Source organism: Poecilia formosa, unplaced genomic scaffold, assembly GCF_000485575.1.
Source record: "Poecilia formosa unplaced genomic scaffold, Poecilia_formosa-5.1.2 Scaffold17, whole genome shotgun sequence".
NCBI classification, from domain to species: Eukaryota; Metazoa; Chordata; class Actinopteri; order Cyprinodontiformes; family Poeciliidae; genus Poecilia; species Poecilia formosa.
The window spans coordinates 2,925,234-2,946,699 of NW_006799956.1; the positions used below are offsets into that span (position 1 = coordinate 2,925,234).

The 21,466-nt window shown below is 39.0% G+C and overlaps 1 protein-coding gene across 4 annotated transcripts in view; it reads right to left on the reverse strand.

Moving 5' to 3' along the window:
* Positions 1-21,466, reverse strand: part of ptdss2 (phosphatidylserine synthase 2) — a 39,824-nt gene that overhangs the window by 8,555 nt on the left and 9,803 nt on the right. Inside the window, exons 1-6 of one of the 4 annotated variants that reach the window (XM_007546772.2) lie at positions 15,316-15,666; positions 14,420-14,827; positions 9,387-9,488; positions 6,220-6,302; positions 2,116-2,183; positions 987-1,121 (exon numbers count right to left, since the gene is read on the reverse strand). In XM_007546772.2, the coding sequence (XP_007546834.1) occupies positions 987-1,121; positions 2,116-2,183; positions 6,220-6,302; positions 9,387-9,488; positions 14,420-14,640 (609 nt within the window). In that variant the 5' untranslated portion in view covers positions 14,641-14,827; positions 15,316-15,666. Of the gene's footprint in view, positions 1-986; positions 1,122-2,115; positions 2,184-6,219; positions 6,303-9,386; positions 9,489-14,419; positions 15,667-21,466 lie in introns of those variants that run through there. The other 3 variants (XM_007546771.2, XM_007546769.2, XM_016668820.1) reach the window with 3 other exon arrangements.

The following is a 21,466-nucleotide window of genomic DNA, read 5'->3' on the forward strand; positions in this document are numbered from 1 at the left end:
CTGGGGGATCTGGAGCAGAAACTGCTGATGAACAAGCTTTGACCCGATGGGTGCCACACCGCTGAACAGCGACGTTGTGCACCGGGTTTATCTCCAAGAAAAATCAACCACGAGGCTGCCAAAGCTAGCTTATTTATAAAAACAGGAGAAAATGCAACGGCTAAGTGGATCATGAATGCTCAGTGCTACTTTCCGTTCTTCCATTTTGTCTTGTAATTAGCAGTTGTTGGATTTTTCTGCCCAATTCAAGCAGGCGGAAGCTGCATATGACGCTTCTCTTAAACATCTGATCCCAATTCGACATGTTGGAAGTTGTGGACTGACCCACTCGGAGGCTGCAATAAATAGAGAGGGTTCTGGGTCACTGCAACAGATGCTGAGAGCAATCCCAGAGGAAAAACAGTCCCGGTTCTTCTGGAGGTCCGGAAAAAACTCGGGCTTTTAGAGTCGGTCACATGAACGCAGTTGGAGGCGCCGTCTGTGATACGTTTTAATATTAGTCATGCTACAAGTGGCTGTTCGGACCTTTCAGTTGGTTTGTCCAGTTTTTCCTTTTTATTCTTGCAAAATTGTATTTTTTTCTAAATTTTATGTTTAGCTTTATTGTCAATCCTAAAAATAAAAATAAATAGTGGCTCTTTAAATATAACAGATTTCATTCAATAGATATTTTGTCTAAAATTATAAGTCGTTCTTTTTTCAAAAGACGAGTTTTATTTGGCTGGCCTCAGAGTTAAAATCTTTTCTGGTTGTAAAAGCTTCAGACCCTTACCCCAGAAGCAGCCACATACTTCACATTGCCATCTCTCAGATCAAAACTGGTCTTAGAAAGGCCCAGTCAAAGTACAGCTCTAAATCCACTTGAGATTTTGTGCTTAGATTTGAAAATTACATCAAAGTTTAAGATTGGAAACATGACAAAAGCTTCCATAATTTTTTTAAAGGCATTCGAGCGTGAGATTGACTGAAACACTTCAGACTCTCACCCAGAGGTTGTGAAAAGGATCCGTGGCGTTGCCCGGGTCGTAGATGAGGCAGTTTCCTCCATAGTCGCGCTCAGGCAGAGCGACCCCTAGTTTAGGGTCGATGTACTTCATGAACTGTCGCCCATCGTGCACCGTCTGTTTCATGACATTGTAATAAAGAAAAACACCAAGGTTACTTGAAAAGAAGCTCTTTTGCACATCTATGGGGGACGGATCCTGCCAAAATTGTCAATATTTAAAAAAAAAAAAAAAAAAGAATGGCTTGGTAAAGTAATTATTGTGCCAAATATTGTCAATTATTTAATATGTTATTTTTTTTAATAAGTCAACTTTTATCCGTCAGATTTTTTATGTACTCGACTGTTTATAAAAATGACCGTCACTTCTAGATTTATTTTTCTAGAAGTAAATCTAGAAGTAAAGTTTCGCTACATTGATGTTAACAAAACTATATCAATGTAGGATGAATAAGTGGCAGTAGATTTAAAAACGTCTTGAATACAGAATATGAGAAACAAAAAAAATGAGATTGGAAATAAAATGGAAAATTAAATAGTAATATTTAAAATGATAATGCCACACTGCATAATGCAATAATCTGGAGAAGTTATCCTTTTTGGCACATTAATTACTTTACTAAGCTATTTATTTATATATATATGTGTGTGTGTGTGTGTGTGTGTGTGTGTGTGTGTGTATATATATATTCAAAATTTTGGCAAGATAAGTCTTCCATACAGAACATGGTAATCTTATTAGGGCATCAAACATACATAAAACTTTGATCAAGTTTTAGCTTTACTGGAGCTGCTGGCCAGCTGGCTGACGTCTCTAAACTACAGATCAGGGTTGGCGTCTTGACATTTTAATTAAACTGGGAGACAGAAAAGAGGCTTCCAGTGACCACTATATAGAAACACCAGGAACTGAAGCAAAAATCAGTTAAAAAAAATAAATAAAAAAATCTGACATTTTGGCCGGTGTTTAGGATGTCTTAACGGCTTCCATCCAGAACATCAGCAAGCAGTCAGATTTAAAGGGAATGAAATCAAGTGTTTCAGTAGAGAAGTTCTGCTGCTTCATGATCAGAAACAGCCTACAAAGAAGAGCCATTTGATTGGATACACACCTGAAAGAGGATGAAGATGAGGAAGAGTTCATAGGCGACACTAACGCAGAGCCAGAACCGCCAGTAAGCTGAAGAGAGAGAACAAACATGAGTCATTTAAAAATATTTAGTACCGTGTTTGTAGATTCAGCTCATTAAAGTCATCAATGGTGCGTTCACACTGGCCCTGTTTGTGCCGCTTTGATCAAACTCCAAAAAGACTGGACAGCACGGTTCGTTCGGCGAGGTGTGGACGATCAAACGAATCGTTCACACAGTGCAGTGTGAAAATGTAACAAATGCTGCAATATATAGATATTTATATATCACTTCTGCTACTTTTATGGAGCTGTTCAGACAAATCTAGGCATCACTAAGCAGCTGCTGTTGCAGCCTCAGTTCCACGGGGACAAAGAAAAACTTCAATCTGTTGGTTCTCGAGCATCAACCTGCGTGCGGCTGAACGAGTTTCCCCGGATGCAGATGACAGACTCGATGAGTCGATGGGTGATTCTGATCAAAGTTTTCTTCCCTGACAGTTTCCCTGAAGGTTCAAACCCAGATCCCAGAACCGGCACGGCAGCCCTATCAGCTCCTCCGGTGGCTAAACCTGCTTCCTGTGCGATTGGATGTCCGTTACCGGTTGTACATGCAAATAAACGGGGAGCCGCAGCACTCAGCGGGTTGTTGTTGAGGTTATTTTGTTGTGGGCGAAATGTTTGAAGTGCTTTCACATCTGGACACGACGAGATCGCCAAGTCAGGTGTTGGGTTTCTTACATGCTGCTGTTTTGTGGAGCTACCATTACATTTGACTAGACTCGTTTTCTAGACTGTGCAAAAAAAAAAAAAAAAAAAAAAGAAAAACTGGCATATAAGTGGTGCTTCCATAAAACCAGCTCCTAAAGTCGTCCGTCTACCTGGCAGACTGTTCACGCAGAAGTCGCACACAACTACTGACTCCAGAGGGACGTGAAGGCAGGAAGGTACAGAAAGAAAACAACAGGCTTCAGAGGACGGATGTAGCCGTTGTAAGTTGTTGCCAGGCGTGTTGTTAGGTTACGGTTGTTGCATGACTTCTTTGTGCTGCGCTGATGTTCAGGTGTGTGCAAGATCACGCCATGTTAAGCACACTCCCCGACCTGTTGAGCGAGTCCAGTCATTTCTGCTGCTAATCCTAATACTGCATTTCTGTTGTTACTCTATGATTTGTTTCCCCAAGGAAAAAAAAACTGAAGGATTTTCAGATTTGCAACCTGAAGCTCCTAATGGATCACGGTCTCGGGGAGTGGCACAGTGACTGAGCTTCTAGTAACGGCAACAGCTGAACAAATGCAAAGTAATCTTTCACCGAAATTCGATTTTCTGTGGCGTCTTAACGGATTTGCTTTTTTGTGTTCTGCATCCGACAGAATGAACGACAAGAGACGTCTGGACGTGTTGGGGAAAAAAATCCTAATCCTGTTTTTAATGCGATATATTTTACAGTCTCAATTTTGAATGAATGACGTCAGAAAAAATAAGGAAACACTGAATATCAAATATCAGTTTTTGACCCGTTTTGTCGAAAGCATTGACCTGCCGACAAATTTTAGCCGATTCCAAATTCTCTGCCAGGGCTGGAAAAAAATAACTTAAGAATAATCATCTTTCTTGCAGTGAGCAAGTGAGCTACATAGAAAGCAGAGGTGACGTCACAGCTGCTGTAAAACAGGTTTTACCATTATAAACAAAAGTCTTTGGCATATTATAACAGATTAGCACTGATAGGCGCTCTAAAAGAGTAGTTTGTTTCCTGTAGAGCTCACTCCGACTCCCAAGAGTCAAACGTTTTCAAATTCAGGATGAAAACTCAAAATGATAAAAGAAAGCAACTTGAATGATTTGGAGACATTATGTCATTATGTTGTAAAGAAAATAATCATTCCTTGACTTTTACATCTTCACACTTCACTGACACTGAAAGTAGCTTGTATTTAGGCTTTGCCGTCAAGTAAAGTAACACTTTACTTGATGGCATGTGCATAAAACTGACATGACATTGACATGAACATGACATAACACCTGTTATGAACATGAAGAAGTCTTTATGAATGTTTGACTGCTGTCATGAAGTGTCATTTGGTAAATGATGACACTTATGCAAACTTGACCATTTTTAAAATGGACTTTTAATACAAGTTCTAGTGCAAACTTTGCATTAAAAGTGTCATTATTTACTGAATGACACTTCATGACAGCAGTCAAACATTCATAAACTCCTTCCCATTTAAGGAAGGAGTTTAGCTGTCTTGTTCATTTATGACAGCGTCATGTCAGTTTTATGCACACCCCGTCAAACAGTGTTACCAACTTCAGTAACAACGTCCAAACTGAAGAGTGGTGTTGCTACAGTAACAGTGTTTCAATGTGTTGAGTTTACCATTTAGAAAAAAATTAAAGTCTAAATAATTGATTTCTTTCCTCCAAGCCAAACATTTTCAGATCGAGGTTGTCGTCTGATGTCTTGGACCATCTCAGATGTTGAGCTCTGAGTAGTGAACCAAATTAGGCTTTCTGGATTTCTAGTATTATTCAGTTTCCATCTTCACTATGAATGCTTTTCATTCACCAGGCCTCGGTTATGAAAACACCATCAGACACCTGCTATAGAAGCTGTGAAGGAAAACGGGCAAAGAAAAACAATAAAATGTGTCATTTTCCCTGAGAGGAGCTGAGCTCATTCACAGGATGGCATGGAGCTCAATACGGATCCGGATGAAATGGTCCAGAAACCAGCAGGTTTTGACTCAATAATTGTAAGAACAACAAAAATAAAAGAGTAAACAACTAACAAATGATTCATTTCTAAAAAAGATTTGAAGTACAAGTCATCTCATCACCAACATTTTGACTAAAATGTCAAACAAAGATATTTTAGCCATTTCTAATGAATACTCTGCCTTTCCAAGAACATACATTTGTAATTAAACAAAGTTACAGAGAGCTGGCAGCTCATTTTGTTTGCAGCCACTAAAAGGTTTGTTTTGAAGGGAGGAGCCTATTTATCAGGCCAATTCCACTGACCAATCAGAGCAAAGGAGGTTGTGTGGCGAGGGGCAGCCGGCCTTGACCTGTCGCAACACAATGAAGGTCAGCGTAACTTAATGACATGATGTCAGTGTCAACAGAAGAGGTTTGGATACTTTAACAGCACAAGAGTCTGAAGAAGAACTACGGTAGAAAAATATACACATTTTAATAGTTTTCATAGTAATGTGATAAATATGGTTGTGTGTTTGGATTAGTTTATTGTTAGTGTTTTAATGTAAAGAAATATTTTATTTCAAAGTCATTAATATGAAATAAATGTCTTCATGTTGGGCTAGAGAACTTTGCCCAAATATAAAACCTGAATTTTTCCTACCAGATCTGATTTTAATTTATTTTTTCCCTCGCTTTCCTCTTTAAAAAAATAAATTACAATGACAAAGTATTTTCAAAAGAAGGTTAGTCTTTCAGTCTTCCCTTTATTACAAAATAAAAAAAACCTATTTTACCAGAAAAGAAACTAAAAATTACAAGAAAGAATTTGTTTTAATGAGAAAGAAAAAGCTTGGATAAAGTTATCAGGATCTGATGTGAGCAGAGCTCAGTTTGCACAATTTGAAAGATCTGCTACTGATAATTTGATGCTGATGTGTTAACAGATAAAATATTTCCATTAAATATTAGCAAGACTTGTACCAAAGTATAACTTCAACATTCCTCTTTTTATTTTAGTATTTTTTGTGTTGACATCTCAGAAAATTTATACTTTATTCTCCTAATAGCAAGACTGTATTCTTGTTATTACTTTAGTATCTTAATTAAAAATATTAATAGGTAGGCCCCGATATTCTGTCATATAGATGATCTGATCATTCAATATCCAAATAAATAGAAGCTGTAAAACAGTCTTGTCAAACAAAATGGTGGGATATGTCCATACTGACATCAACCTGAACTACAGGAGTACATTGGTGAAAAACGATTAAAAAGTTAAATACTGGGTTTCCAAAAAAACCCAGTATTACATCTTTAAAAACCAAAAATTTGATCTTTTTTTGAACAAACAGAACTGATTTGATCAAATTGTTGGTCCTACCTGGATGGGGTCGGGTGAAGGGTCCATCTTTGGCCTGTGTTACCCCAAAACAGAGGAAGACCAAGATGCTGGCCACAATGCCCCTGCAACGATCAGAGAGATAGACAGCATCCCTTTGGTTTATTTTAATTCATATTTAATGAAAAAAAAACTTAAAGGGGTTCCAATTCTTTTTCTCTTTCCCATTTGAACAGACTGAGTTTAGATCTAATGACTGGAATCGACCAGGAACCCGAAGCTAAGACTATTTACAGGGTTTATGCAGCTTCACCAATTCAAATTTAAGACCTGCTGAAGATAAAAAGGCAGAGCTGCAGAAAAGAAACAAAGGGGATCAAAACTGACATTTCTGTCATTCTGGAGAATTTCTGTGGCTTTGTCATAAAATTTGTGCTTCTTGAATGTGAATGACATATTGCTCTCTAGCTAGCAAGGAAATTAGCTAGAGAGCAATATGCTAGCTGTCTTGTTCATTTGCTTGCTAGCTAGCAATTAAGCAAACACACCAGCTAGCTAGTATTAGCTAATAGTAGTATTAGTAGTACTACTAGTATTAGCTCATACTACCAGTATGAGCTAATACTATTAGCCAGTAAGGGCTAGCCAGTTTTAGCAGCTAGTACCCTCAAAAAAGCAGTGAGTGAAGATGTCTGTGCACAACTCAAACTTTTGCCTGATGAAAACGTCCTGCGAGAAAAAAACCTGCATAGTATGAGATAAATTGTGCTGCTATGACAAAATTTTAAACCTGTGATTAAGATTTTGTTATTTCCCTAAAATAACGGCCCAAGTCATTTTTTTGTCAAAAGCGATTTTTTGTTGTTGCAAAAATCACTTTAGGCAAAAAATGACTTAAGCTGTTATTTTCAGAAGGTGACGATATTTAAGGTCAACTTACATTTTCTTTAATGAATTTAAGACATTTTAAGGCCTTAACTTTAGACTAATGAACTCAAGACTTTTTAAGGATGCACAGAATCAGAGCCATGTTATGTCAGGTGATGGTACCAGTCTGAACTTAAAGCGTAGGTAGGGATAAGTAGCCAGACGTCGGCTAAAATTAAAACCAGTGCTGCTTTGCCAGCGAGTCTAGTCACATGAGTGTGACTGACTGTGCGAGTGTGTGTGGGAGGAGAATTAAGCGTGTGAGTTTGAGAGAGGAGTGCTGCATGTAAACGTTAAAGGCGGGTGCAAACTAGTTAGAGGCAGAAAAAGCAATGTCCTATAGAGTGAGAGTGTGTGTACATATGAGAGTGGATCTTTATCCCAACGAGCCGGACTCTGCTGATGGCAGCAAATCCCGTTAAGAGCCTTCCTACAATCTCTCACAAACGCATCAACAAACAAAACGCATCACCGGCTGCAGCTTGAGCCCAACTTCCTGGGAATCTTTCCATCAGACTTGTTAAACACACAAGCATCCTCTTACAGAAGCAAACAAAGCTAAAAATAACAATAAAAACAAACATACAAGAAGCTACGGCCCCCTCTGAAATCTAAAACAAACACAGAGCAGAACTAGATGCGATTCAGTCTGCCTTTTGGGTCCAAACCGTTGGAAAAGGTTTCAGACAGCTTACACGTTCAGCCTCTTATCCACCTGGTAATACTGTCACAGGAAGGCCTAATGCAATTTAACAGGTAACAAACAGACCAAGAACAGAAGAGGGACTATAAATGCTGCTGCTGTCCAAGTCTGAGGAGGTGCAGGCTGTTTTTTTTGTTTTTTTTGCCACCGGTTTTCCAAGACAAAGGTCACTAAATTTTAGTAGTTCTGGCACAAACGGAGGAAAGTGAACCACATGGCAGCCGCTTGGCATTCCTCCCAGTTTCTGAGGTTTCACAGTTCTATAAAACCCACAGATGCTTGTCTTGAGTTACATTTGAGGTTTAAGTTCACAACATAATGAGTTAGTCACCTGCAGGCGGCAGATTTAACATAAAATAACATAAGATACCTCTACGATGTGACTAGTATAAAGAACATCAAATTTACCATTAATTTGTTGTATCTATAGTGAATTTCTGGCTACCTGAAACATGCTTCAGACAATTCAATTTAATATCTCACTTTTTGTTTCAACTAGTCATAATTCTGAATAAAGACCCCATAATTCAAAACATCTAAAATGTGTTTTTAGATATTAGATGCATAGATTCGACTAATTAAATCACGGATATCTTGAAAGCAAATAATGATGAGGCAAAATTAGAGTTCCACATTTCTCTAAATTAGATTTGACCAGTCAGAAGTCCTTTAAGGATATCTCCAAATAAAGTAGAGATGTAAATAGCATTCTGAAATTTCAATAAAACAATGAAAACTTTTTTAATAAAGAAAAAGAACGGGAATACGATTGCCTCACTTTTCAAAGCTGTCTTTAACTGCATTGTGTTCGTCTGAGGATAAGAAATAAGAAATTCTTTGCAGATTCTGAAGCACTTGAATGAAGTTCTTCATTCATTACTGCTGAGATCTTTACATGTTGCAGCATTTTCTGACAGTTTTGTGTGGGACTCTAAAAATTCTGCAGGCAGCTGTAAGGACACCTAAGTGCCAGAAAAAGGGGGGCTTAAGCTCAAATGTACTTTTAACTAGTCATAATTACGTTTATGTTGTCTTGTAATTACGGATGCAATCCGGTGACATCAGATGTGACATCTGGGAAAGAATTTTGACTCATCAAATTAAAATCTTGAATTATTATTCTGACTGGTCAGAAAGTGAATGCCGGTGTTGCAAATTACCATTTGGGGTGGTCAGAGTGTAGTTGACTCTAGTCAAAACTCATTTTTAAATATCTACGGATAGTCAGACGAAAGTGCTTTTATGTTAAAACAGCCTGCCATAAGTCACCAGTTATAACACTTTTCCTCTTTGTGGTTCTCACTTTGCCATTTTCAAAGCTGCATCTCTGAGGCATCTTTACGGTTGCGCCATCAGCCAGACTAATTAAAAACACACTCGCAGAAAATTACTCAAAGACAAACTGGATGGAAACAAATGGAGTGGGTTAATAGTTTTCCTCCTCTGATGAAGTGCTTCCAGCCACATGGCGGGAAGCATAATCCAATCAAGCAGCTCCAGCCGTTTAGTGGAAAATTTCCTGCCCTCTCTCAGGGGTCAGGCGAAGAGGGGGAGGACGTAACAGTGGCGGCGCGCTGACCTTTTAGTGTTGTAGGCCGTGTCGTGAGGCGTCTCTTCCAGCAGCGTGACGTAGACCAGGGCACAGGTCAGAATGAACAGCACCGTCAGGGTGTGGGCTCGCCTGCAGGGGCAGAGAGAAAGAGAGACGGCAAAAATAAGATTAGTGCCATTTATAGACGAAAACCCGTTTTGATGCTTGGATCAAGGAGGGATGGCGGCCATGTCTGCACAAGGTGCTGCCAGCGGAGATCTTATAAAAGTCGGCCGAGGGGAACGATTCAGAGAAAAGTCCAGAGCGAAAGCTGCAGAACTTCATTTCTCAAGAGTGTTTTGCGAGAACATTTAGACCTATTCTGATCATATTATAACAGCCAGTATCATGTCATTTTATGACAAACTAACCGTATTTGGTAACACTTTATTTGAAGGGGTGTGCATAAGACTGACATGACACTGTCACAAACATGACATAACACCTGTCATGAACATAAAGAAGTCTTTATGCATGTTTATGACAGATGTCATGAAGTGTCGTTCGGTAAATAATGACGCTTTTAATGCAAAGTTGCTCTAAAAGTTGCATTAAAAGTCCATTAAAAGTGCCAACTTTGCATTAAGTTATAATTTGCAAAATCATGCAAAGTTGTCATTTTTAATGGACTTCCAAGGCAACTTTTAGAGCAACTTTGCATTAAAAGTGTCATTATTTACCAAATGACACTTCATGACAACTGTCAAACATTCATAAAGACTTCTTTATGTTCATTACAGGTGTTAAGTCATGTTTATGTCAGTCTTATGCACACCCCTTCAAATAAAGTGTTACCCAGTAGTTTGATGCATAAGTGACGATACATTTCCTCAGTCTTTTCCATTCTCAGTTGGTGGAAATGCACTCCAAGTCGAGACCTAAACCTGTAGACCATCTGTGGCAGGACTTAATACTTCAAGACCAACTTTGAAACGCAAAACAGGCAAAAGAAATTGTTGCCTGCATGTATGAAGAGAGAACAGAGACCCCAGAAGAAGTACAGAGGTAGCAAACCATGGTTCAACAAAGTGTTGACTACAATATACACACCAAATATGCATCATTCTTACTTGAATTTTACAATTATGAGCTGCTCTAACAATGAGCAAATTGTTAGAGCAATTTGTGTTGCTCCAACAAAAAAATGTTCACGTTTTCAAGGCAGAGATTTCTGTCTAGAAACTAATAAATTAAGTTTAGCTACAAATAAGCTACAGATGGCTAAACTCCCTGTCTAGGTTGTTGCACAAACATTGTTTCTATGATGTGGACCATCGACTTTCCTCATGAACCCACAACCAATGACCAAACTTTGGCCTTTATCATGCCATAGTGGTGTCACTCTGATATCTGTGCATTGTTACTATCTATAGATTTACTGCGAGGGCAAAGTTTTATTTGACCACTTATTGATAATAACAGGGTTGATTGCCTCTAAAGTAAGAAATGAAGTAGCGTTCCAACTGGAGCGATGAGCTGAATGCTGGGTACAGAGAGAGTCGGGTTTAAATTAAACTTTTCAGCTTCACTTTCTGCTTTTTTCTTTTTAATATATGCAACTGAAAAACTAACTTCAAACATGTGTTGCATAAAGAATTTATTTTTCTTCTTAAGGCACAGAACCAAGTGGTAATGTGAAACTCATTAAATTTTTAATTGACACTTTTTTAATTTAATTTATCAGGGCAGAAATCAAATTTGAAAAAAAAAAGAAGAAAAAAAGGTCAATTTCACATTTTGACCTGGAGATGCATGAACTGTAATATTGGAGATTTAATGGTGATTTTTAGAGCTAAGAAGAACCAGACAGAATTATATTACTGTCAAAACTAAAATCAAATTTACAACACAAAAAATAAAAGCTGTGCTCTTATTGTCTGAACTAAATATTAACGTTGAAACATTAAAATACTAGCAAATCACAAAAATGTAAAGTTTAATTTAACGAACTGCGATATATCAGCACTGACATCGGTATCGGTTGATATTAAAATATCATTATGATAAATAAAACTGGGCTGATATCGACAAACTGATATTCATTTCTTTTTTGCTGACATGTTTTCTGCGTGGAGGATTGTGGGAAGTTTAACCAAAACTGAGGTGAGGACAGCAGAGGTCATTTTTCTCCAAAGTGTGGAAAGGGTAGAGAAATATATATGGAAAATAATACCTGTGAGTATTGATTGTCGGCCGTAGCAACAATATCTGTATCGGATATTGGTACAAATTTTCAAATCTGCGCAGTCTGTTTCAATAATCTGAGCTAAAAAAGAAGTGAATGAAGAAATAAATACATACAGATAAACAAAACAAAGCTCCTCTAACAGACCAGCAGATTGTTATTAGGACAGGTTTTACTTTCTGCAAGGTGAAGTCTAACGGCTGCATTTCGTGCTGCAATCACAGCTTCCACCAGTCAACCTGAAGAACAAGAGGTGCTCTCCAAGTCCTCGAAGTGAGTCATAGCAGCTTCAGAGTTTTCTCCTGGTTCCACCTCCTTATCCAACCTGTTCAGCAGGAGGAAGAGGGGAGGGCCCTTGTTTGCCTCCAGGCTGACAACCACACAGCAACAATGGAGGAGAACAAATACCGGTTCTGTGTAACTCGGAGAGAGTCCGAGATTAGAAAGGAGCCCGTCAGTAAACCGGAGACACAACCAGCAGTTTTAAATAGGTAGAAAAGTTACAGAAACAGAAACATTTACTGCAAATCAGACTGACGTCCATTCTAATCCTCTTATTTTTCCCCCTCCTTCTTAAAATAAAACCACTTTCCAGTGGTTTTATTTTAAGACCACTGCCCCTACAAGGCAGACTGCCCCTACCTTTCATCTCCTCACCAACTCGAGACGGGTTTCCTCGTCCTCAAACTGTTTTGGGACATTTCTCCACAACCCTTGGTAAACTAAAGTCAGTTCTGCTTGTTTGCAAAAATAAACAAATAAGAAGCAGCAGCTCTTTTAACCGCTTTCTGCATTTCGAGGCTGACCTGTGATCCGGATAATCACTAAATCCTTCGCTCTTATCACTGGCCAGCTGTCACCAATTTTCCACACATGTCTGAGGTGGAGATTACCAGCAGCGTCGCTTCCAAAGACGCATCGAATCAATGAACGACTCGCTGCGCATGTCATGTGGGAAGGATTTTGCAGTTTTATTTTGACTAAAAGTGGCTCGTCAAACCTCTGTTTTACTGACATTTCATGTGACAGATTCACATAAAAGGCCGTCTTACTCTAAAGGGAAGCCAAAATTAAACACTTGGTTTTCAAAGTTCAGCCTCATCCATCTTTCGTCAGATCCTGAACCGTTTATTTCATTTAGGGCCATCTGAGTACGTGGGAGTTGAATACCAATGCAAAGCACGGTTTTAAGATTTTCATTTGTAACTTTTCTGAAATTTGTCATTGCAGCGTGATAAAATGCGGCGAAAAGTCTGGAAAAGAGATCAAAAACACTGAGATGAAACAAAACGTGAAAATAAACATAATAATCAGACATGTTGTAGTTTAACTGCATTAGTTTTTACATTCAAGCGGATTTACTAGTTAGCTGATGCTCAATAGATGCTCTAGATGCATCTAGATGCTCAATAAAATTAACAAGATTTGCACTCAGTCTGGAAGACACTTGTTTTTATGAGGGAAGAGGCTGAATTTATACAAAATAGGGCTGCAGCTGACAATTATTGTAATCGATTATTCTGACGATTAATCAGATTTATCTATTTATTTTTTAAAATGGCACATTCTGAAGAGTTTTCATTTATATACTTAAACAGGGTATCTGCAGGTTGTAGCCAGTCAAATTTAAGACTTTTTCAGACCTTTTTTTTATGCTAGCTGGGACAAAATGTAAGACCAAAAAAAAAAGAAAAAGAAAAAGAAAGAAATCCCTTTAAATATAGGAAATGATTGTGGGATCCTGCTGGATCTTATGGCCAAAAACAATCGTCCAGTCAACTAGTGATGCATTTTCCTTTAAAGAAAAAAAAAAGCTAGCTAGGAAGAGTATATTAGCAGCAAGTTAGCAACCACTGAGTCATAACTTTTTAAGGTTGCCCAGGCACCCTGTTAGGTTTATTTTGTACACATAAAGTAAAATGTAAATAAACATAATTCAGTTCCTTTTTTGATAAGTCAACAAACATTTTATTGGCTAAAATACAAAAACAGAATTCCTTTAGTGTATGCATCTGCAGCTGGAAAAAAAAACTTCTAACATCAACATGTGAAAAGCTCAGCCTTTTTTCTTTTTTGCTTCACTTATTATCAGTACAGTGTAAGGCTAATCTGGTAGATTTTTTTTTAATTAATAAAAGGTGATTTTTTGTTCCACAGAATTTGAATTAGGGTAGAACATATTTACAGATAAAGAAGGCTGTTTCTTCAATGCAAAATAAACGTTTATACAGGTTTGACTTAGTCCACCTCTGACTGTGTTGTTCTTTCAACAAATGGCCTGTTTTGCATATTCTCCACTTAATTAATCTATTACTAAATTATCTGGGAATTATTTCAATAACCGATTAATCACAGTAAATCCGATTACTTGTTTCAGCCCAAGTTGAGTCAAACACTAAATAAGCTGAAATGCTGACGCAACAAGAAAAATGTGACTTACCTCTGCCACCAAAGACACTAAACCATCACACTGAAGAGCCAAGACAGCTAGGAAAAACTGCTGCAGGGAGGGAATGACATTCCCAGACCCGCTCCCGACCTACACAGAACACCACCTGCAGCACAGGACCTCAGGTTTATTTGTCTGTAAGAAGTCTGCCATCTTCATCTTGTGTTGAGTAAGCAGCAGGGTGTGATATTATAGTAGGTGAGCTTGGACGGAAAATTTGAGTCTGTGTGAGGAAACCCACTAATTCAGCTCTAGCTGTGCTGGAATAAACGGAGGGCACTTGGGGCTGACTTTCAGACAACCTTGATGCATTATAAAACAAAACTCGCGGTTCACCCTCCTCCCCTGTGGGTAGGTGGTCGTGACACCCTCAGGTCCCCCACTCACCAGAAAAAGGTGTTGGTTCCGTCGTCGTACACCTCGCACTCTGCGATCCTCCGGTGGAGGCTCTCCTTGGACGTCTGCTTCAGCACCTTGGCTTTGGCTGCGGGGCTCGGCTCCGGGAAGCCCACATCAAACGAGCCGTTGTTGACCTGCTCAGCGGCGGATGCGGCGCTGGCGCACTTGCCGGCGGACACGCCGCTTCTCTTCGACTCGGACTTGGTCATGGCTGATTGCTTTCACCCTTTTGAAAGCCGCCCGCTGTGCTTTCAAAGAAACGAAAAGCAGGACGGAGGAGGGGGGGGGAGAGGAAAAAGTAGAGCAGTAGCGATCCGGCTCGGTTTGGCTTATCCCTGAGATCTGCTCCTGGTCTGTGTGGTCCGCGTCAGCCCCACCCAGGTGGTTGCCAGCATCCTGAGGTGGCCGGAGAAAAATCGACGTAACTTGAACAACAAGGAGGGAGGGGGGAAAAAATTACCAGAAAATCACGTCCCGTTCGGTTGTGCGTAGCGGCGAACCTGTCAAACAGGCAGACAGGCACACCGACGCCGCCTACTTATATCAAACTATTTAAATGTCATCCGTTCCTGGACTGTCAGAAATGACGACTTCCTCCAAAACACGCTGGGAGGATTTTAAACTGAAGGATAGAAGCTAATAAACAAATCAAAGCTCTGCTTTAGTGTCACACAGATTGGTTAGCTATTGGTAGCTATTTTTAAATGTTTGACCTTGTCTAGGAGGCTAGTCAACTAAAAGGTGTGTTATTAATTAACCAGCCAGTATAAACAGACTTCTTTAAGACAGCGTTTCGCATTTTAGGTCTCTTTTTTTTTAAAGGAGTCAGGAAATTTATTAGCTAGCCTCTCGTGTGCGTTTGAAATGTAGCTACCATTACTCACCAGCTGGGTTAATATGTGTGCTTACGGGCTGTTAAACGGGTAAGCTAAGAAGCTGCTACCGCTCGATACATTATAGCAAATGTAGAAAACAGCTTTGCTGCTAATGAAAAAAGTTGTTTAAAGACTGATTGTACCCACACAGACCGACAGAACCACTGCTGAGCCGCTTAAGCATTGACAATCAACTGCATGCTCCGCACACAATCACATGCTCTGAAACACAAAGGCGTTTCCGGTAATTGCTCTTCAAAGTAAAAGCCCCTGCATCTCCGGTTACAAGCTATACGTCGGTGCGGGCGCCATATTGTGAGAGGTAGTTTCGCGCGGTAAGAGTAATGTTATTCCAGTATGCTGTTTTGACATCTGATGTAATTTGAATAAAGCAGGGGTGTCCAAAGTCGGTCCTCGAGGGCCGGCATCCTGCATGTTTTAAGTTTTCTTCTTAGTGGTAGTATCAACCTCTTTCAGCAAGTCAATGTTCTCCTTACGCCTCTAACGACCCATCATTTGATGCAGGTGTGCTAAACCAGGGAGAGAACTAAAACATGCAGGATGCCGGCCCTCGAGGACCTACTTTGGACACCCCTGGAATAAAGTGATGTGCAAATTCTGATATTTTGAATGTAAAATAACAACAATGAATAGAAGTACATAAGGTCATTACACAACAAATTCAGGAAGAAACATTTGTTTGGTTACAATACCCTTCTTATTCATTCAGGGAAGCAGTTAGAGGGGGTAGCCTAGCCAGAAATTGTACTATGATAATATAACAATAAAATAACATTAATAACTTAAATTGTGTAAATTAGCCTTCCAGAAGCCTGCCAGAAGATCATCATCAGCGCGGCCCAAAAAAATTAAAAAAAGGGGTAAAAAAAGTAGGCAGAAGAAGCTAAAAAAAAAAAAAAAAACAATAATAATTAAAAAAAAAAAAAAAAAAAAAACTCCTTGGCATTTAGAAAGTATAAACTTTTGATAAACCCAGCTGACCTACAACAGGAAACATCTACTCTTATTTCATGTCAAACACAAAGATGTATTTTCAATACTGCGTTAACAATAAAAACATCAGCCACGGTTTTCTACAACTTTTTTAAAGGCGTCTCATAAAAAAATGCCACTCACAAAATGGCCGTGACTTGACAGGCATTCGGAAGCTCGTCTGCCCTTTCTGTGCGTCTAATGACGAACTGAAATTGTTTTATTATGAAAATAAAAACATTCGACTCGGAAGTTCAGCTTCGCCTACTCGCCGGTGCAGTCTAACCTCGCTTTACTGAGGAACCTTTACTTTTCAGTATTATCGGTCTGTGACTAATTAACATTCAATAACAGCACAAAGAGCTGAATAGGACTGTAGTTAGTCTGGGCTTCAGTTTGAAAAGAGGCGCTTTAAGCCGGCGTTTTGCTACAAGTTATTACCATGGCTGTAAATGGATAATTTGCATAGCGTCATATCCGCCTCCTTTAGAAATAAACACACAACAAAAAAATTAATCTACTTATTTACTTGAGCTGTTATTATAACACACACTGAATATATTTATTGCGAAAACCTATCTGTATTCAACTGTCGTGATTTTATTATAACTTCACAGTTAATGTATAAAATTGTCTCTCTTCATTTGTTTCCATGAAACATAAAAAAAAAAAAATTCTTTATGTGTCGAGCACATTAAGTCAAAGTTTGACTTTTGACAAAAGTCAAAAGTTTGACAAAATATGCTATTTGGAAAAGAACAAAGGGCAAAAAATTTCATGAAAATTCCTGGCGTATCTTTTCAGATTTTTTTTCTTTATAAAACGAAAGCGCAAATAAAATATCAATAAAATACATTGGTGATTGTGGTAGTAATCTGACAAAATGTATTCAGTCAAGGGGAACGATTCGTTTTTAAAAGGTGCTTTAAATTTGGTGACTTTCTTTCCTTTTTATTTGATGTTTTTACTTCTTTCCTGCTTTGATAAGCTCATGAGTTTGTTAAGAGAACAAAAGTTAATGATTAAAAAGAAAAGCATTTATGCGTTGGTTGCAAAACCTCCTTTCAGGCAAAGAGGAACACTGGGTAGACATTATCTAGTAAACCACTGTAGATTAAACATTTTTATTCACAAAACCTCAGATGCTAAAGGTAAATGAAAGACTAACTAGTTTGAGGATTTTCTCATACAGTTTGCATTCAAAAACAACAGTAATCTTCCTATTGAGATTGACATTTATTGTTTCTATGACAAAATAAATCTAAACCAGTGATATACAACATAGAACATTGTTCCACTATACTACTGCATTGATAATTAAGACAGACTTTTAAATCAAACAGAGCAAAAGATATTCAAAGTAACAGAGAGCATAATGCCTTTTATAAAAGACTTCCATCGCCTGAGCTGTGAATCTCTGCAGCTCCTCCAGAGTCATAGTGGACCTCTTGGCTGCTTTTCTGACCTGCAGGGCCTACAGTACATGTGTCAAACTCAAGGCCCCGGGGCCCACATCTGGCTCGCTGTAGCTTCTTATGTGGCCCTTTCATCTCCAAATTACATCAATAAATCCTTCCAGTTTTTCCACAAATCTGCAAAATTCACACAAAATCAACAAATCTCCACATTTTTTTTCTGATTTTACTGCAAATTTTCTCAAAATTGGTCAAAAACACTGAGGTTAAGTGACTGCTGTCTCAGCCTTACTGGATGTTATAGTCCGTAATTGACTATAACTTGACATCCATGAGTAATAAAAAGTCACATTTAACATCACACATTAGCACAAATATTGTGAAAAATAAAAATCCTCACAAACATTTCTAAATTGGCATCACAAAATCTGTAATTTTGATTTTACAAAACACTAAAGCAATCACAAAACCCCAGAGGAGCAGCTATTTATTAACATTTTAACAATTTAATAGGTTTTATCAGTATATTCTGGCACAGCCGGCCCTTTAAGAGCACTCAGATTTTTGAAATGGCCCAAAATGAAAATGCTGTTTCCACTTTCAGATATGAACAATGTTGTCAGGCCTCCACAGAACAAACTGAAGGATTGTGTGGACTCTGAAAAGGAATTACAGTGTAACAACAGTCAAGAGCTAAAACTTGACCATGTTTCTGAAGTTTTATGCAGCCTACTGAAATTAATAATACTGAGATCGCCTACTGAATGGTTGTTTGTGTACATGATTTGGAGGAATGGAAAGATTTGGCAACTGGTTTATCTGGGTATGTCACATGCCTGCTTTAAACCTATAAGCAGCATGCAGAACGTGCAGGGTGTTTTAGGTTTCACAATAGGCTGCAGGCTTTTTGTTAGCAATTTTCCATTTGTTTACCTCCTGCAACACTCAGCAGTCCTGCCTGCAGAGCGTCTGAAACATCAAAGGGTCCGGTTTGTTCAGGTGAATGGTCTATGTCTGGGGCGGCGATAGCAAACATCACCTAAGAAATGACCTGCTACGTGTTCACAAGCCTGGAACGGCAGCACCCAAGCCAGACAAAATAGGACAGCTCACGTGAAACGCAAAGAAGACTACAAATCCCAAAATAAGCAATAACCTGATTTAAAGGTGTAGACTTTATAAAACTACAGAGCTGTTCACCAAGATTACAATGCTTTTAAACAATTGGGAAAGCCAAGATGATGTTGCCATGGCATTGTAAATGTCTGAAAACGAAGACAAGAATCATGGACTGGCACATGTCTGGTTCATCTTTAGGAAGAGTTCACAGATGCATGAAGGCGCCACACTTCAAACATTACATGCAAGTATCACTCAGAGAGGAAGAAGCCATGACTTCAAAAGCAACACAGAAAAGCCTTGAAAGATGCACTCAGGGACAAAGACCTTCATTTCTGAAGACATGTCATGTGTTCTGATCAAACTAAAATTGGAAGTGTTTTGCCATAAGCACCACTCCTACTAACTCTACCCTCCAAATTGTGTGCACATTATCTTTTGTTAACCTTCAACAAATCTAAAACACTGGTTTTAGGCCTCATATTAATTCATCACATTAATTCATCAGACACACTGGGTTCATATGAACACAACCCAACCTGTTGCTGGTCACTGCCCACCTCATCCACCAGCATTCTGCCTGAAACTCGCTCTGCCTCCAGGCTGTTTGCAGCCAGAACCCAGACCTCTGGTTGTTTCCACTTATTTCAAAAGAGCCAGTTAAGCAACCTTAAGTTCATGCATGTGTGTGCTTTCAAGATGAAAGAATCACAGCCGGCCTAAAGAAGTCAGTGATCACAGCAGAACTCCAGACCGACCGCACCTGCTGCTTTGGTGAAAACACCAAAATCACCCCCCACTCCCTTTGAGACATAATGAGTGCAGACTTTCTCCTTGCATTTTTACGGCTGATAGTATCTCTTTTAGACAGCCTTGCCTGGGGACCCAAGGTGTTATCCTCCCACCTCATTAAGCCAATCAGTAACCAACTTAAAACCAAAGAAGCTGTGAGAAACAAAGATCAGCTTGAGTTATCTATAATCCCCTTGCTAAGATATAGCTTATGTCGGCTACTTTGTTGATAAAAACCTAAAGATGAAGTTACCACGTTGGATGGTAACTTCCAACGTTACCAACGTTGTTGTTTGACCTAATAGCCATCAGGGGGAGCACTTGAGCCACAGTGTGACGGCCCAGGATGTTTGGATTTACGATTAGATTTTTGACCTGGCCGTTCTATTCTAACATTTGATTTGCTTTAAAGAAAAGCATCCTTGCAGCATGATGCAGCCACTGCCATGTTTTACTGTGTGGGTGTTTTCAGTGTGTTGCCTTTGGTTTCCATCAAACACAACAATTTGCATGCAAGCCAAAAAGTTCAATATTGCCAAGCCAAGGAAATTATTTGTAAGTACTTTTAAACCAGCAAAACTGACCAAAGCAATACTGTTATACTCTGACCAGAGAATTACCCTTCACTTGTTTGGTGTGTATCCTAGGTCATACAGCTTCTTTCAACAATGGATGTATTCTTGCCACACTTTTGTAAACACCAACATTTGGTGTTTACAAAGAACAGTGGTCTCAAACGGTATTCCTCAAGGGCCAGAGTCCTACAACTTTGATATGTATCCCTTGTGCTACACACTTGAATTAAATGGTGAAACTGCCTCACTAGCAGAGCCAGGTGTGTTGATGGAGAGAGACATCTAAAAGTTGCAGGACATCGGCCCTTGACGACTGGAGTTTGACACCACTGGGCCAGACTAATAGTTGTGCTGTTTCCATTTTAAGATAATCGCTTGAACAGTGCTCTGTGAGATGTTTTTTTGGTGTGGGATACATACAAATGCACATTTACCTTTTAAGAATTATAAATGTAAAAAATAAAATGCTAAATACATGCATAATGTTCCTTCTACTTTACAATTATACACTACTTTGTACTGATCTGTCAATTAAGAGTAGAAGAAAACACATTGAGATTTATGGTGGCAACATCGAAAAACATCACGCGGTATTAAGATTTTTGCAAGGCACTGCGTTTTACAATAAATAATTTACAGGGGCTCATTAGTTCTCTTAACCACAACAATTGGAGAGTTGTGGCATTGAGAAAATGTCTCAAACTGCATCACCTGCCCACAGTCATAAACCATCACATGATGATGACTCATCTCAGCTGTTGTTGAGCAGTGAGCGCTGTGTCCTCACAAGGATATTCCTCTCTACGGTGCTTGTCTCCTTGCATGTGACTCTGATGGCACTCACATGGAAGCCATAATGCGTTCTGACAAGCTGGAAGTCTTGTCATATGACGTCACCATGTGATGCGAGTGACCCACTGTCGTGTGTTTCGACAAAACAGAAAATAAAACACGGCTCCTGCCATTTATCTTTTCACTCGTAGCTGCCGTAAAAGTCCTAAAATCAGCTTTAGAATCTGGTTAATCCACTTTATTTAAAAATGAAGGCCTGCCCGTATGTTTACACCACATCTCATTGGGATTTAACTTTGAACATACCAACTAGTCTCTGGATCGGGCCACTCCAAAACTTTTACTCAAGGTTTTTAGTCATTTTGAGGCGGACTTCTAGGAAAGTTCAGTTCATTAAGTTTATGATCATTGTCCTGAGCTATAGCACATATTTTTCTCCATGATTTTCTGTAAGAGACAATAATTCAACTACCT